This window comes from Euleptes europaea, chromosome 19 (genome assembly GCF_029931775.1).
Source record: "Euleptes europaea isolate rEulEur1 chromosome 19, rEulEur1.hap1, whole genome shotgun sequence".
Taxonomy (NCBI): Eukaryota; Metazoa; Chordata; class Lepidosauria; order Squamata; family Sphaerodactylidae; genus Euleptes; species Euleptes europaea.
In genome coordinates, this window is record NC_079330.1 from 21,095,647 (window position 1) to 21,112,911 (window position 17,265).

At 44.8% G+C, this 17,265-nt stretch overlaps 1 protein-coding gene across 1 annotated transcript in view; it reads right to left on the reverse strand.

Annotated features, from left to right (window-relative positions):
- The window catches only part of ATP2A3 (ATPase sarcoplasmic/endoplasmic reticulum Ca2+ transporting 3), a 74,385-nt gene that overhangs the window by 13,941 nt on the left and 43,179 nt on the right, over nt 1–17,265 (reverse strand). Inside the window, exons 8-13 of the mRNA XM_056865641.1 lie at nt 13,133–13,235; nt 12,530–12,661; nt 10,750–10,875; nt 4,133–4,351; nt 2,504–2,839; nt 1,419–1,639 (exon numbers count right to left, since the gene is read on the reverse strand). Coding sequence (XP_056721619.1) covers nt 1,419–1,639; nt 2,504–2,839; nt 4,133–4,351; nt 10,750–10,875; nt 12,530–12,661; nt 13,133–13,235 — 1,137 coding nt within the window. The remainder of the gene's footprint in view (nt 1–1,418; nt 1,640–2,503; nt 2,840–4,132; nt 4,352–10,749; nt 10,876–12,529; nt 12,662–13,132; nt 13,236–17,265) is intronic.

The window sequence follows — 17,265 nt, forward strand, 5'->3', positions numbered from 1 at the left end:
CTCTCCTATTCTATATATAAGGGAGCAGGAACCCTCCAGAAGAATGGAGGAGCAAAGGTCACAGGTAGAAGAAGAAGAAGAAGAGTTGGTTTTTACACCCCGCTTTTCTCTACCTTTAAGGACTGTACCCTGTATGGTCAGTTTCTGTTTTATCTGGCATACTAGCCACAAATAAAATGTATTTATTTATTTTATTTACCTTTAAGGAGTGGCTTACAATCGCCTTCCCTTCCCCCCCCCACCAAACAGACACCTTATGAGGTAGGTGGGGCTGAGAGAGTTCAGAGAGAACTGTGACTAGCCCAAGGTCACCCAGCAGGCTTCATGTGGAGGCGTGGGGAATCAAACCTGGTTCTCCAGATTCTACAAAGAAATAGCAACACTTTGGCTCATTAACAACAGTCATCCGTAGGATAGACCTCATCCTGTTCTTAAGGCTAAACACACCCAATTACAAGTTCATTTTCTTAACAGAAATAGAAAGTTCTTAACAAACGTTACTATATATTTTTCAAATAATAAACCAATCCGTCGCTTGATAGAAGAGTCGCCAGTAGATATTTTACATTCCTTTCTTAATTTTAGAAGACAGCGCTGGGAGAAAACAGCCAAGCCGGTTCAATGTGATGTTTCCCAAAGAACCCAAATAGGGTTCGTGCTTCGTCAGCTCTCCACCAGCCACAGACAATTAACTAGTATTAACGGTATTATTATATTTGAAAAAATATATAGTAACTTTTGTTCAGACCTTTCTATTTCTGTAAAGAACATGAACTTGTAATTGGGTGTGTTCAACTTTAAGAACAGGATGAGCGCTACCCTACGGAAGGTTATTGTGTTGTTAATGTGGTGCTTGTTCTGAGGATGTACGTTGGCAAATAGAGCTAATTTTTTAAGAAGAAGAGTTGGTTTTTATAGGCCGACTTTCTCTACCACTTAAGGGAGACTCAAACCGGCTTACAATCACCTTCCCCTCCCCACAACAGACACCCTGTGAGGCAGGTGGGGCTGAGAGAGCTGTGACCAGCCCAAGGTCACCCAGCTGGCTTCATGTGGAGGAGTGGGGAAGCAAATTCAGTTCACCCGATTAGCCTCCGCTGCTCATGTGGAGGAGCGGGGAATCAAACCCAGTTCTCCAGACTCCACCACTCCAAACCACCGCTCTTAACCACTACACCACGCTGAGCCAAAGCATTCCTATCTCTTTGCAGCATTGTACAACGTGAAGGCATTTGTGTTTTTGTACATCTCTAGATTCTACTGCATCACGCCGGTAGGGTGAATTAGGACACAGGAGCAGAAAGGAAAGGAGAGAGGAAAGTCAAGGAGGGGCTGGAAGGTAAGAAAGGGGAATTTGTGTCCCTCGAGCTGTCATGCTATTCGGCACGGCGCCAAGGATCTCGGGAGGGCGCTCTTACCAGACAACCTCCCCAACGTTGGAAGAGATGAGGTAACGGATGAACTGCTTCATATTGTTGTAGATGGCCCTGCCCTCCTCCACAGCAGCGACGATGGTGGAGAAGTTGTCGTCGGACAAGACCATTTCCGCCGCTGACTTGGCCACAGCCGTGCCAGAACCCATCGCGATGCCGATTTCGGCTTTCTTCAGTGCCGGGGCATCGTTAACTCCGTCGCCAGTCTGGAGAAAAGCAAAGACAGGCTGTGAGAGGCAGTGTGCTTATCCATTCAGTTTGTGTGGAGATAGTGGAGAGACAAACAAAGAGAGAACTTTTTGCTTCGCCCTCCACAATATATGAACTCAAGGGTCACCCATAAAGTTGGCGGTCAGTAGATTTAGGACAGACGTGAGCAAGTGGGTTGAAATTAAATCAAAAGAGTTTCCGTCTAGACATCAGGAAGAATTTTCTAACAGTTACTACGGTTCCTCAGTGGAACAGGCTTCCTCGGGAGGTGGTAAGTGCTCCTTCCCTGGAGGTTTTAAGCAGAGGCTAGATGGCCATCTGTCAGCAATGATGATTCTATGACCTTAAGCAGATGATGAGAGGGAGGGCATCTTGGCCATCTTCTGGCCATTGAGTATGGGTCACTGGGTGTGTGTGGGGGAGGTAGTTGTGAATTTTCTGCATTGTGCAGGGGATTGGACTAGATGACCCTGGTGGTCCCTTCCAACTCTATGATTCTAAGCGGTTGGTCTTTCAACAAGGCATAATGAACTTATGGAACTCACTGTCACAAGAGGCTGTGCAGGCTGCTAACTTTCAGGCTTCAAAAGATACATTCAAAGAGGAGAGGGTCTGACTCTCATTTGGTTACCTGTCGAGTGTGGGGATGCGATGAGTCACCAGCTTTGAAACTTTCAGCTCTAGGAGATTTTGAGAATGAGGAGTGAGGAAAGAGTGAGCATGCCAAATTTTGCTCCCACAGCAAAATTTGGATTTTCTGAACAGGGAGTTGAACTAGATGACCTCTTAGGGCCCTTCTAGGACTTTTCTGACCATTCTTAATCCAAGAGAGGGATCCTAGCATCAAGCCCTAAGCTTACCATCGCTGTGATTTCATTGAAGGACTGTAGATATTCAACTATTTTGGACTTATGGGCAGGCTCCACCCGAGCAAAACATCGAGCGGAGCGGCAGGCTTCCCGCTGAACCTCCGGCATGAGGTCATCGAATTCTCTGCCCGTGTAAGCTTTGCCAGTCACGTCCTCGGTCTCCGAGAAGATCCCAATCCTCCGGCAGATCGCCACGGCCGTCCCTTTATTGTCGCCGGTGATCATCATGACTCGGATGCCTGCTTTCCTGCACATCTCGATGGATGATATCACTTCCTTCCGGGGAGGGTCCAACATCCCCACGCAGCCGACAAAGGTCAGGTTAGTCTGCATGCAAAGAAGTGGGAGGGGAGTGTTAATTCTCCCAAGGTTGGCACTGCCTCCATCTTTCAGACTTCTGTTTGCTATAGCTGAGCATGCCCAGTTTCTATCAGGGACAACTGGGACCAGAACCGGGGATCTCCCGCTCCACGACGTGCTGCCACTCAGGACTGTGGGGCAGAGATGAAAAAAGATGCATTCCCCTTGAGGTTCTGGTATGGAAGCAGCAAGGAAATCTCTGCCATATTGCACAGCCAACTGGGAGGAGCGCCTATGATCTAAACAATGAGAAATGGGAGATGGGCCCAGTGACTCCACCAAAACCTCTTGTGGGTTTGGGCTGGTGCCCGGTCATGCCAGCCTCCAATGCAAGCCCCATTCCATCAGGAATGTGGACTGGGCAAGCTGCTTTTCAGGGAAGCTCGTTGTAGTGGTTAAAGTGCCAGGCTAGGATCTGGGAATTCTGGGATTCAGGTTCGAATCCCCACTCTGCCTTGGGCCAGTCACACACTTTCAGCCTAACCTACCTCACAGACCTGTTGGGAGGATAAAATGGAGGAGAACGATGTAAGCCACTTTGGGTCCCCACTGGGGAGAAAGGCATGATATAAATAAAATAAATAAATATCGAGATGCCCCCTCATTGTATTCCCACTGAGATGCCCCCTGCATCCCCCAGAACACATGAACACATGAAGCTGCCTTATACTGAATCAGACCCTTGGTCCAGCAAAGTCAGTATTGTCTACTCAGACCGGCAGTGGCTCTCCATGGTCTCAGGCAGAGGTCTTTCACATCACCTACTTGCCTGGTCTGTTTAACTGGAGATCCTGGGGGTTGAACCTGGGACCTTCTGCATGCCAAGCAGATGCTCTACTACTGAGCATCTACCACAGCTTGGATGGGGTTGTTTGAAACAACAGCTCGCTGATTTTTTCCAAAGCAAAAAAGCCAAAAGGTACACCCAAGACCAAGAAACAAGAGACAACTGCACTTCATGGGATATTGGCTTAAAACGCCGACGAATGCACTTGGAAAGGTTTGCGGGACCACTTAACTGGCACTTAACAGCCACTTACTCCCAAGTAAATCTGCTACAGCTGGAAAACTATTGCCTTAAGGAGGGGTGGAATTTCCTGCACAGGGTTGGACTAGATGACCCTGGAGGTCCCTTCCAACTCTATGATTCTATGACCATTAGCGTCAGGGCCTAGGATGCTTATTTCCTATGCATTGTCCTTTTCACATCCATCTCCAAGCAAGATTCTTTTTTGATCCCTCTTCCTGAGCCGGGCTTACCTCATAGTTAATGAACTGGCTGGAGTCATCCAGGCGCATCTCCTCTTTCCGGTGGGGGTGATCCCTGGTGGCCAACGCGAGGCAGCGCAGTGTATCAATCCCGGTGCCCCACTCTCGGATTTTGGAGAGTATCTTCTCCTTAGTGGAGAAAGTCAAGGGGACCCGATTGCTCCCGACCCGGATGTAGTTACAGCGCTCAATGACACTTTCCGGAGCACCCTTGGGAAAGAAAAGGCGTTCGAGTCAGAGGGGTGTCCTCACTTAGCCAATCAACCTTTGATTTAAAAAAATCTTGCTGACAAATTAGATCTCTGGCAGCTAAAAGGGGGGCTTTTCTTGTGTTGGCCCCTCCCTGTCAGAACTGGCGACTTGAGTCAGTAAGGAAGGCTCCCACCGGGATAATTTTACAGAGGCAACAGAAGGCTGAATGATTCTCTGCATGCATTTTGCTGATGGGCTGTGGAGAAGAGGCCTTACAAGAATTCCAGGCTAGGTTGGTTAGCAGAATAGGCAGTGATGGCGAAATTGACAAATATTGTGAATAGAAGACTGACGGAAGAATTTGAAAAGAACTGGAAACTGTATTATGACTACGTGGCAAAATAATGTATGTGCTGAAAGTTTGCAAATGGTCAATTGAGAAAAAGGGGTATAGGCACGGGTATATACCATTTAGGAGCCCCGTGGCGCAGAGTGGTAAAGCTGCAGTACTGCAGTCAAAAGCTCTGCTCACGACCTGAGTTCGATCCCAAAGGAAGTTGGTTTCAGATAGCCGGCTCAAGGTTGACTCAGCCTCCCATCCTTCCGAGGTCGGTGAAATGAGTACCCAGCTTGCTGGGGGTAAAGGGAAGACGACTGGGGAAGGCACTGGCAAACCACCCCGTAAACAAAGTCTGCCTAGTAAACGTCGGGAAGTGATGTCACCCCATGGGGTCAGGAATGACCCGGTGCTTGCACAGGGGACCTTTACCTTTTTATATACTATTAGATTTAATAATAATTAATATCTAGGGTTATTCATATTTTAGTTATATTGATTGAGAGACTTTGTAAATGGAATTAGCATAATATAATACTAATTAAGTTTCGCAATGTGGCCAGCTTGTATGAAGGTTCAAATATAAATACAGATATCTTTGCTTGTCAAAAATTTACTTATTTTTAAGATTTAAAGATCAGTGTTAGATAGTACAGAAGAATTAAGATCTGCTCCAAGTGATATTTTATGAAGATATTGTCATATTGAGTATGTATTAGGAGTGTATGTTATATGTTGTATGTGCTGTTTTGAAAATAAAAAGTTAATAATAATTTTAAAAAGAATTCCAGGCTAGGTTTGATGCTGGTGGCTGAGTTACGCTGTTTTATTATGTTCACTGCTGGTGGTTTTATCGCATTTTAAGATAACGCCAGAACCGCACTGGCATTTTTTTGTTTAAAGAGGGTTTAAAACGTTGCAATCAAATATAAGAAATAAATCAGACAACCTGTCTCCACTGTCTGGCAGTGGGTCCCCAGAATCTCAGGCAGAGAAGGGTCTTTTCTGAATCCTTGTGCTTGACATCTTTTAACTGGAGGCTGTGTGCTGGTTTTTATAGCAGAGTAGTTACAGCTGTCTTGTTGGGGGGGGGGGAACAGACACGCTGATGCTATGCCAATGGAATAATTTTTTCCCGCTGCTTTGGAATAGGTCAGATTTCCATGGAGATGCTTCCGCTTTCCTGTCTTTGATGTAATAACAACTATGTGCCATCAAGTTGCAACTGACTCATGGCGACCCCAAGACCCTGGGGTTTTCAAGGCAAGAGATGAGCAGAGGTGGTTTGCCATTGCCTTCCTCTGCATAGCAACCCCAGTCTTCCTTGGTGGTCTCCCATCCAAATACTAATCATAGCTGACCATGCTTAGCATCCAAGTTCTGGCAAGATTGGGCTAGTGAGGGCTATTCAGGCTGCTATTTTTGATATACAGAGTCTATGGACTGCCCCAGATCTCTGAGAAAATGACATCTAGCACTCCTCCTATCGGACACAATAGTTAACCTATCTGCTAGCATGGCCAGATTTGCTTGGTTAGCAATGAAAATAAGGCAAAGATCGCTTAAGGCTATACAGTAGCCAAGCAAACTGGGAATATGTATTCTGCGTACTGTATTTATCTATATACTTAATGATGTGCTTTCTGATAGACTTATTTTACCAAGCTTCTGATATTATTATTAAGCATTCCAATTTTAATAATATACGGCTTTCATTCTACTTGATTAGCTACGTACCTCTGCACATTTCCCCATTTTTAAGTATCTAAATTTTAATTGTATTTTGTACTTGTTTTACATTATTCAATTTGATGGTTCTATGACTGCAAATAAAATGATGATGATGATATACCAGGTCCTTATTATCTGCGAGGTCGTGTTTTTTTCAAAAGTTTAATGAAAAGTATGCATCAAAGTTTTCATTGCAAGGTCTTCTACAACATGCTGAAGAAGACAGAGAAAACAGATCTCCTACCCCAAGGTCTCATCAGAATGTCAATTATCTTTAAATTCATATCTGGTATTTGTATATGTATTTGTATCTGATGGTGTTTGATGACATGCTAATTATCAGCATTGTAAAAACACCATTCTAAGGTCCTCTGGTGATTGGTTGGCTGGTTGTTATGGTGACTCCCTTTTTCTTGCTTCTGTAGCATTTCTGTCACATTCTCAACCTCTGCTTTTTAAATAGTTGTAACTTTACAAGCTCCAAAGTAGCTTAACTTTAGGGTCAAAGAGGATTTCGTAACCCACTATCCCATTTACTGTCTTAACCTGCTTATCTAAAAACACTCAATAAAAGCAGTTTCGCTATTCGTGCAATTGGGGGTGGGGGGAGGATGTATGTGTCTTTTTCAGAAGATAAACTATAAATATCAATCAATACTTGATAGTACAGTTTCCGCAAACCTGTAGAAAAGTGCCTTAAACAGAGGTTTATGGTAGATTGGTAACCTGCAGTACCGGTCAAAGCTCTGCTCACGAGCTGAGTTCGACACCACATAAACACATGAAAACGTGAAGCTGCCTTCTACTGAATCAGACCCTTGGTCCATCAAAGTCAGTATTGTCTACTCAGACCGGCAGCGGCTCTCCAGGGTCTCAGGCAGAGGTCTTTCACATCACCTACTTGCCTAGTCCCTTTAACTGGAGATGCCGGGGATTGAACCTGGGACCTTCTGCATGCCAAGCAGATGCTCTATCACTGAGCCACGGCCCCTCCATGCCCAAGGAAGTTGGTTTCGGGTAGCCAGTTCAAGGTTGACTCAGACTTCCATCCTTTGGAGGCTGGTAAAACGAGTACCCAGCTTGCTACGGGTAAAATGTAGGCGACTGGGGAATGCAACGGCAAACGGTAAACATAGTCTGCCTAGTAAGATGTGATGTCACCCCATGGGTTAGTAATGACCTGGTGCTTGCACAGGGGACTACCTCTACCTTAAGGTGTGCAAATGGGCAGGTGAAGCTTTCCATGGAGGAAGATAATGCCACCTGGTATATGACTTCCCATAAACCTTTATTAAAGGGACAAGGATGTTTCCCCCTAGATTGTTGGCAACCCAACTTGACACAGCCAGTAATGTAGCAAGTCCAAGAGGCAACTGCCTGAATTGACCTGCATGATTCCTCTAGGTGGCGCTGTTCTCCCAATTTTTAACCACATCAGCTGTTGTAGCACTATACATCATGGTCCAGGGGAAAAAGTTAATCGAGGACAGCAAACCCTATTTAGATCGTAACAGAGGATTTAAAAAAACCCAGGTTGACGGAGAATTTGGGGGCTAATGTGCACACACTCCCTGTGTGACTGCTAACAGGTGAGTCCAGGATGAAGATGAGGAAACCCTGAATTAACAAAGGAACCCTGTTCAGAGGTCCTACCAAGCCCCCGCCCCCCATACCCTTTTTCTTTAGTTATTGCCTATCCCAGCACAACTCCAGGGACCTGCAACTCTCATTTGAGAAGACGAAGAAGAGGAAGAGTTGGTTTTTCTATGCTGACTTTCTCTATCACTTAAGGAAGAATCAAACCGGCTTACAATCACCTTCCCGTCCCTTCCCCACAACAGACACCCTGTGAGGTAGGTGGGGCTGAGAGAGCTCTAAGACAGCTGTGACTAGCCCAAGGTCACCCAGCTGGCTTCATGTGGAGGAGTGGGGAAACAAATCTAGTTCAACAGATTAGCGTCCACTGCTTATGTGGAGGGTTGGGGAATCAAACCTGGTTCTCCAGATCAGAGTCTACTGCTCCAAACCACTGTTCTTAACCACTACTCCACGCTGGCTCCCTATATCTTCCTATATAGACCCACTTGGGCCAGCTATTGTTGTTACAGATACGCTGTTATCATAAGGTAAAAAGGTAAAGATAAAGGTCCCCTGTGCAAGCACTGGGTCATTCCTGACCCATAGGGTGATGTCACATCCCGACATTTACTAGGCAGACTTTGTTTACGGGGTGGTTTGCCAGTGCCTTCCCCAGTCGTCTTCCCTTTACCCCCAGCAAGCTGGGCACTCATTTTACCGACCTCAGAAGGATGGAAGGCTGAGTCAACCTTGAGCTGGCTACCTGAAACCAACTTCCATCGGGATCGAACTCAGGTCGTGAGCAGAGCTTGGACTGCAGTACTGCAGCTCACCACTCTGCATCACAGGGCTCCTTATCATAAGGTACATATGTAAGAGGAGACCGTCACAGAAACACTGTAGATTTTACATATCATAAGGTACATATGTAAAATCTACAGTGTTTCTGTGACGCTCTCCTCTCTGGAACGATTTACACTGTGCATACAAAATGTCCTCCCTGGTCAACTTTCGCGAATTCAGGAAAGTGGTTATTATTTCAGTTGGGGTTTTGCCAGCTGATTTGTAGATAGAGCTCCAGGAAGAATATCATATTGGGCATGGTTGTCATGAAGGTTATTTAGACGGTACGGGTCTTTTTTTCCTATATTATATTGCTTTTCGTTTTAATTTTCCACCTTGGGTTTGCTGCCAGGTAAAGAGAGGCAGTACAGAAGTGCTTCAATAACCAAATACATTTTCAAGTGATTTTAGATGTTGTAATTTCTGTGATGGATTGTAAGTAGGCATGCTGAGAATTTTGCAGCGAACGTATTTTGCTCAATTACACTCGAGGCAAGCTCCTGATCAGCATGCCCTGATGGTCCCTGGCAAAGTTCATCACAAGCAAAGTACTTCGCTGAGCAGCTTTTCACCTGCGTAATAGCCACTTAGGTGTTGCGACTTATGGTTGCCATTGACCGCTGCAGGAACTAAATAGTATAATTTACTGGAGAAGAAGCTGCACCCCCAGAGTCACGGTTGTTCAGGTCATTAGACTGATTGACGTGTATAAAGCGCAGAACAACCTGAAGTGCATCTCATCCCCACTTTGCACCTACGCAGTCGGATGCATTTGTTAAAGACCAATGGTGGAAAGAATGCCTCAGCTGCTTTTTGCACCAGCACAGTCAGGGGGTATCTACTTGAGAACCTGCTCACAAAATGAGCGAGGTTCATGGCTGGACTCCACAGTCTCACAGAGAGTATTAAGTCTCAACTCGAAAATCTCAAAACCAATTTTTCGTTTTGATTTACTATTTATCCCTTGGGGGCTTCACCAGAAGATAGGTGTCAGGAAGCAGCATTGGTGGCTCGAAAATCTCAGCATGTGAACAGATACATCCATATGCATTCAGTCACATCCGAGCAGCTTGCTGAATTTTCAGCTCGTGACAGCTGGCGGGTTTTTGAGCATAAATACTCGTCAGCTGCTTCGAAGGTACAGATAAACAGTGGGTTTTTTTCAGGTAAACTAATTCTCCTATCAAGGAACTCCTGGCAGCATGGATGGGGTTCCTGGGAGCTTTCCCATCCAGCCACTGGGTGATCATGGGCCAGTTACCTCTCTCATGCCTAATCCCTCTCCAGCTGAGAAATTCCTTCTCGTTGCCAACTGACACCAGCAAGGGCATTTTTTTTTTGGTCACAGCTGACTTATGGCAACCCTATCTGGAGAACCAGGTTTGATTCCTCCTCATGAGCGGCAGACTCTAATCTGGAGAACCAGGTTCAATTCCCTGTTCCTCCACATGAAGCCTGCTCGGTGATCTTGGGCTAGTCACAGTTCTCTCCGAACTCTCTCAGCCCCACCTACCTCACAAGGCGTCTTTGTGGGGAGAGGAAGGGAAGGTGATTGTAAGCCGGTTTGAGACTCCTTAAAGGTAGAGAAAATCGGGATATAAAAACCAACTCTTCTTCTTCTTCTAGGTGGGGCACATGATTTTCATACAATAAGAATTCACTCTCCTTCTATCCCCATGCCCACCTGCCAGTGTGATGTGTTGTCCCCAGCCAACCCTTCCTCACATGGATTATCCATTTGCAACTTTCCAATTTGCTCGTCAAGGCAACAGAATGTCTGTAAACCTATCTATGTCCTCCTCGTATAAAGTGTGTTTTTTTCTCTCATGGTGGAGCCCAGGTTCTTTGATAAGAATGGTTGGTGGGACATAAGACAGAAAAGGTTGAGAAGCGCTGAGCTAGACAATGTTACATGCAGATGCCTCACCTTGACGAAGAGTTTGCTGCCAGAGGAGTTGTGGTTAGAGGCTACTGGGGTGCAGTAAACCGACATGGACTTGCGATCACGGGAGAACTCAAGCGTGAACTCCTTCTTCATCAGCTTTTTGATCACCTGCAGGGAGAGAGGCAAAAGGGAATCAGAGTTGCAGTCAGGTGAATTTCACCGAACAGATAAAGAGAAGTTCGTTGGGGCTAGGTCCTGACTGCTATTTATCAGGGGAAACCACAGATTACGGGAGACACAGAGCTGCCATCAAAATTGGCAACCCTGCATCTCCTGACAGCAGCCTTTCTCTGGATCATTATTAAGAACTGGCCGTGGTCACCCAGAAGATACTGGGCTGTCATCAAAAATGGAATTCCTGTGTCTCATTCTTCCCCTTCTGCAAAGTGTAGGGTCACTTACACAATCACGAATTTCACTACCCACGTATAACATTGATTAGCTGCTCCTGGTGGGTTGGTGAAGTGGATATCTGAAGGTGTCTTCAACTGAGTCAGAGTCCATGTAGTTTAGCTCAATCTACTGTATCTGGTGGTAGAACAAAATTTGAGTGCAGCAGCACCTTGAAAACCAACAAAATGTTCTAGGGTATAAGCTTTGTGAGTCAAATCTCACTTTGTCAGATCTGACAAAGCTTTGACGCACTAAGCATTACATACCCTGGAAAATTTTGCTGGTCTTTAAGTTGCTAGGGAACTTGCATTTTGTTCAACTACTTCAGATTAATACAACAACCTACCTGAAATTGTATCTTGTGGTGGATCTCCAGGCATCTCAAGCCAGAGAAAGGTCTTTTCCAACTCCTGCTAAGACCGAACTTGGAAACTTCTGCATGTCAATCATGTGATTTGTCCCTAAGCCAGGTCCCCTTCTAGAAATGCACACAACTCTGTGGTTGAGTGCTTGTTTTGCACATGGAAGACCCCAGATACACTTCCGGGAATCTATAGTTTAAATGGTCTGAAAAATATCTACACCTGAGATTCTGGAAAACCAACCAGTGGAGACAGCTCTGGGCTAGACAGACCAATATTTGACTTAGTATGTGCTCACTGTGATGTCATGACACATGATAGGAAATCCTGCATGTTCTGGGAGAGACTGTAAACTTTCTACAAAATGCATCCCCATTTATACTTTTTTGAATGAAGTTCGCTGCTTACCTGCAGCTCCTCCCTCTCCTTTTAATCTACAATTTTAGTACCATTTAAAACAAAAACAAAACAAGGGCTTCTTCTGGAGATCACCCAATCAGGGAGCACACAGCCGACGTGATGATGCACTGTCAGCATGAAGCCAAATCAGAGTGAGCATAGGCACAACTGACCTCACTCTGAATAGACTTTCTGCTGGTGTTATGTGGCCAACTAGATCTGGCTGTGTGATGGCACCTTGAAGCCAAATCAGAGTGAGGGCACTGATTCCTGCCCTCACCGTGGATCATGAAGGCAGTACCCTAAGTGTAACAGCATAACAGGTAAGTGAAAGCAACAGCTCAGTGACAATTTTTTTAATGTTCAAAAATGCCACTTGCAATTGGCAAGCTAATTACGATTTGAGCTACGTGGAGTTCTGTCATCATGACCAAATATTCCCATAAATTCTCAAAATCTGTGAATGTTGAACTACTCCAAACTGTTAACTCCTTTATCTGCATCCTCCAACCACATTACCTCCCTTCCCATTTCACCTGTCATCTTGCTGAACGGGAATAAGACTGAACTGGAATAAGACAAACGTGCTGACTTTTTCTCCTACTCACTGAGTTGCAGGCATTGGCACGCTCCACCTTGGAGAGTTTGTCAACATCTGTGTTGAAAACGTTCATCTTTTCCACCAAGCACGTCAAGGCCGTTTCGGTTGCTTCTCCCACTTTCTCATAGACTTTCTTGGACTGATAACAGGAAAGGAAAGGGGGGAAATTCCATCAATGAAAAGGAAAAGACAGAAGCTTTGCAATATAATTCTCAAATCGGCAAGATAACTAGCAGACATATTTTTTTTCACATGAGCCGGTTCAGCACATGCAACGGGTTCAAGTCACAAAAGCGGAGGAGTCATAAAACCTTCAATCAGAAACAGAATCTACATAACAAACAAAAAAAAAACCACTTCAAGAAATAAAAAGTTTCACACTTTCCCAGAAGGCCGTGGAGTGCTGGAGACCTCCTGGGGAAAGGAACGCCAGTTTGGGGGCTATCGCTAAAAAGGCCCTGTTTCATACATTTTGCCAGTCCCAATGCAAGCTTAGAAAACAAGGCACCGGCACCTCAAATCATGGGCAGGGTAGAGGGTTAAAGCAGTTGACATTGCCTGGTAATGATCAGCCCAAGACAAATAAGCGCCTCTTTTCCTTCCAACCCACCTCATTATAATCCAGGGAGGAATCATTGCAGAGGGCGCAGATCGTGGCCAGCTCCACCAAGCCGTCGTATCGCCCACACTGAACAGGCTCGTTGTTCTTCAGCCTTGTCGTTAAAAGGAAAGAAACAAAACAAGAACAAGAACAATTTAATCTGCCGGAGGGGAAAATATTTGACTGAGATGACGTGCTGAACAACCTGATAGATGTATGCATTTTTGCTCTCGTTTTAATTGTTTTAATGATGTGTTGGAAGTTGGTTGGTTTTAAAGGTTTTTAAATGTGATTTTTTTATCATGTACATTTTAATTTGTTAGCCACCTTGGTGGCCCTTGTGAGAGCAGAAAGAAGAACAAGAGTTGTTTTTTATATGCCAACTTTCTCTACCACTTAAGGGAGAATCAAACCGGCTGACCAGCACCTTCCCTTCCCCTCCCCACAACAGACACCCTGTGAGGTAGGTGGGGCTGAGAAAACTCTAACAGAGCTGTGACTAGCCCAAGGTCACCCAGCTGGCTTCATGTGTAGGAGTGGGGAAACCAACCTGGTTCACCAGTTTAGCCTCCGCCACTCATGCAGAGGAGAGGGGAATCAAACCCGGTTGTCCAGATTAGAGTCCACCGATCTTAACCACTACACCACCTCCCTCCATAGCCATGGTTGCCAGGTCCATCTTTGCCACTGGCAGGAGGTTTTTGGGGTAGAGCCTGAGGAGGGTGGGGTTTGGGGAGGGGAGGGACTTCAATGCCATACAGTCCAATTGCCAAAGGGCCATTTTCTCCAGGGGAACTGATTTCTATTGGCTCGAGATCAGTTGTAATAGCAGGAGATCTCCAGCTAGTACCTGAAGGATGGCAACCCTATTCATAGCTACTCTTTACACAGTAAAAAGATATGATATCTATCTAGTATATGTCTATCCCACCCTTCCTTCAAGAAGTTCAGGGCAGCATCATAGCGGTTCTTCATTTTATTCACACAACAACCCTGTGGTCCCTCAATGGCTCCTTGTCAGGGGTTAGATGGCAAGTGTGTGGCTGGCCCAAGGTCACCCAGAGAGCTTCATGGCTGAAGGAGGATCTAAGAGGGTCAAGTCTCCCAGCTCTTAGTCCAACACTTCTTTCACCACTATACCTTGCAGGCTTTCAGATTTCTATCTTTTCTAATCTAGTTCTAAGCAAAAAACAAAACCCAATGCACATTCTCAGGATCACTCTTTACAGCGGCTTTCCATTTCCCAAGCAGAGGCCTGGCACTTAAAAGGGGAAAAAAATTCCAGGATTCAGAGCCTTATTTTAAATCTGAGCTCAGCGAAGCCATTTCGGGACAGGTCAAAGGAAGGCTGAAACATCTCCATCAATTAGCTGTTTCTAAGCGAGTGATAAATTGTACCCTTTCGTGAGACATGAACAAATGTCTCTTGGACTGAGCACAGCTGTGATGGAATAGTTCCTTGCCAATTAACGGAGCTCCAGTCTGTGTGTGTGTGTGTGGGAAGTTTATACAATCCAACAGAGAGAACAGACTACCCATTTCTGTGCTCCAACAGTCCTATACTTGAGGTGGTGATCAGATCTGTATGCGCGACAAAATTCTGCAGGAGTGCATAAAAGCGCAGAACGCGGTAGGTACTGAGCAACGTAATCCAGTTCCCCGAGAAAAGTGATATACGCCCACACGTTTCTAGCCCTCATGAAGATCTGCTTGGAAGTGTGAGTGAAGTCAGACCACAGGGTAGATGAAAAAAAGTTTTCTAGGCTGTTACAGTGCTTGGCTCTCCTCCAAGGCTTAAAAACAAGAGTCAACTACCCAGAATAGTGGGGTTTGCAGAATTGTGCATAACCAAAGGGCCCAAATATGTATAATATCTACAAGCTACATAATGCAGGCTTTCATGGAACTGAATTTGGATTGCCTTGAAGCAGAATTTTATTTTTATAGTCTAGAGTAAAATACATAAGGTTACTGTGTGTGTGTGTGTGTGTGTGTGTGTGTGTGTGTGTGTGTGTGTGTGTGTGTGTGAAGTGCCGTCAAGTCGCTTCCGACTCATGGCGACCCTATGAACTGATATCCTCCAAAGTGCCCTAACCTTAACAGCCTTGCTCAGGTCTTGCAAACTGACAGCTGTGGCTTCCTTGATTGTGACAATCCATTTCATGTTGGGTCTTCCTCTTTTCCTGCTGCCTTCAACTTTTCCTAGCATTATTGTCTTTTCCACTGACTCTTTGTCTTCTCATTTTGCTCCAATGCAAAAATGTTTTTCCTCATAGGGTTACTACCTTTGAGTAAAAACATCTTTGCACTGTAGCAAGATCTAATGGGCCAGCAATCTGCACCCCATTCTTCAAGAGACATTCTTCACCCTTCACATCTCAAGCACAATTTTCCTTTTGAGCCATTCCCCAAACACAGTTGGGTGTCTGCAAGCCACATTTTTTGAAGTGGTTCCAGTTTGTGCATTGCTTCTGTGTTCTTTTGTGAAATGTGGATTCCCAATTAGTGATGCTTCTGAAATTCTCCTCACTAGAATATCTGCCCAGATTTTGGAGTTCCAAATTACTTGGTTTGGTTCTCAAAGTGGATTTAGTGTATTCAAAATCCTGTATTGTTGTTTTTTTTTAATTTCACATTTTGAATAGCTGTGCATGCTCCATTGGCTCAAACTTTTCTTTCTTTCTGTTTGTTAGCAATATTCCACCCTTGTGTTTCCATTGTGGACCTTCATGTGTGTGTGTGTGTGTGTTAAGTGCCGTCAAGTCGCTTCCGACTCATGGCGACCCTATGAATCAATGTCCTCCAAAATGTCCTATCTCTAACAGCCTTGTTCAGATCTTGCAAATTGAGGGCTGTGGCTTTCTTTATTGAGTCAATCCATCTCTTGTTGGGTCTTCCTCTTTTCCTGCTGCCCTCAACTTTTCCTAGCATGACTCTTTCCTAGTGACTCTTCTCATAATGTGACCAAAATACGATAGCTTCAGTTAGTCATTTTAACTTCTAGGGCCAATTCAGGCCTGATTTGATCTATAACCCACTGATTTGTTTTTTTGGCAGTCCACGGTATCCGTAACACTCTCTTCCAACACCACATTTCAAAGGAAACCATTTTCTTCCTATCAGCTTTCTTCAATGTCCAGCTTTCACACCCATATATAGTAATAGGGAATACGATGGCACGAATTAACTTAATCTTGGTGGCCAGTGACACATCCTTACACTTCAGAATCTTTTCTAGCTCCTTCATGGCTGCCCTTCCCAGTCTCAATGTCCTTCTGATTTCTTGGCTGCAGTCTCCCTTTTGGTTGAGGATGGAGCCAAGAAATAGAAAGTCTTCAACCATTTCAATTTCCTCATTGTCAACCTTAAAGTTGTGTAAGTCTCCTGTAGTCATTACTTGTCTTCTTGATGTTCAGCGGCAGTCCTGCTTTGGCACTTTCTCTTGTAACTTTCAGCAGTAGTCGTTTCAAGTCTTCGCTATTTTCTGCTAGTAATGTAGTCTACCTTCATGGAACACCGCAAAAAAGCCATCTTGAGGTGACTGTAAATCTGGTTTGTCAAGATTTTCTTTGTGTGGCAGTTTCCGACGTGCAGGAATGCACATGCGCCTCATTCAAACGTCACAAAAATATTGATGCAACCATATGTGATCACTGTTTGGCGTTGTACCAAGCATGTAAATCACAAACACAAGGGTAGAAAGCAGCTAATGATAAGGGAACTGAATGCTGTGACCAACTGTGAACACTTCGAATCCAGAATTAATTTTAGAAATTATTCTCTTTAAAACAGGAAATCGGGAAGAACTGAGCACAAGACAGAGCAAAATTATGGAACAGCAAAAGAAACAGAAGGGCGGGATCCTCTCATTTTGTGTTCCCACAGATCTAGAGAAGTGGAGAGAGCCATGTTTTTTCTCCCCTCTGCTACAAATGACTCCATCGACTATTCTTGGGCTGGGAAAACAATCACACATTCCTCAGAGCAGATTTATTCTGTCAGTTGTTTCCCATGGAATTAAAAAAAATATATCAAGAGTGGGAACAGGACAAAAGTTAAAAAAACAAAAAAAAGACACAGACCAAAATATTCTGTATTCGTAGAACGGATGGACGACAGATCACTTCAATGAAGCTTCATTG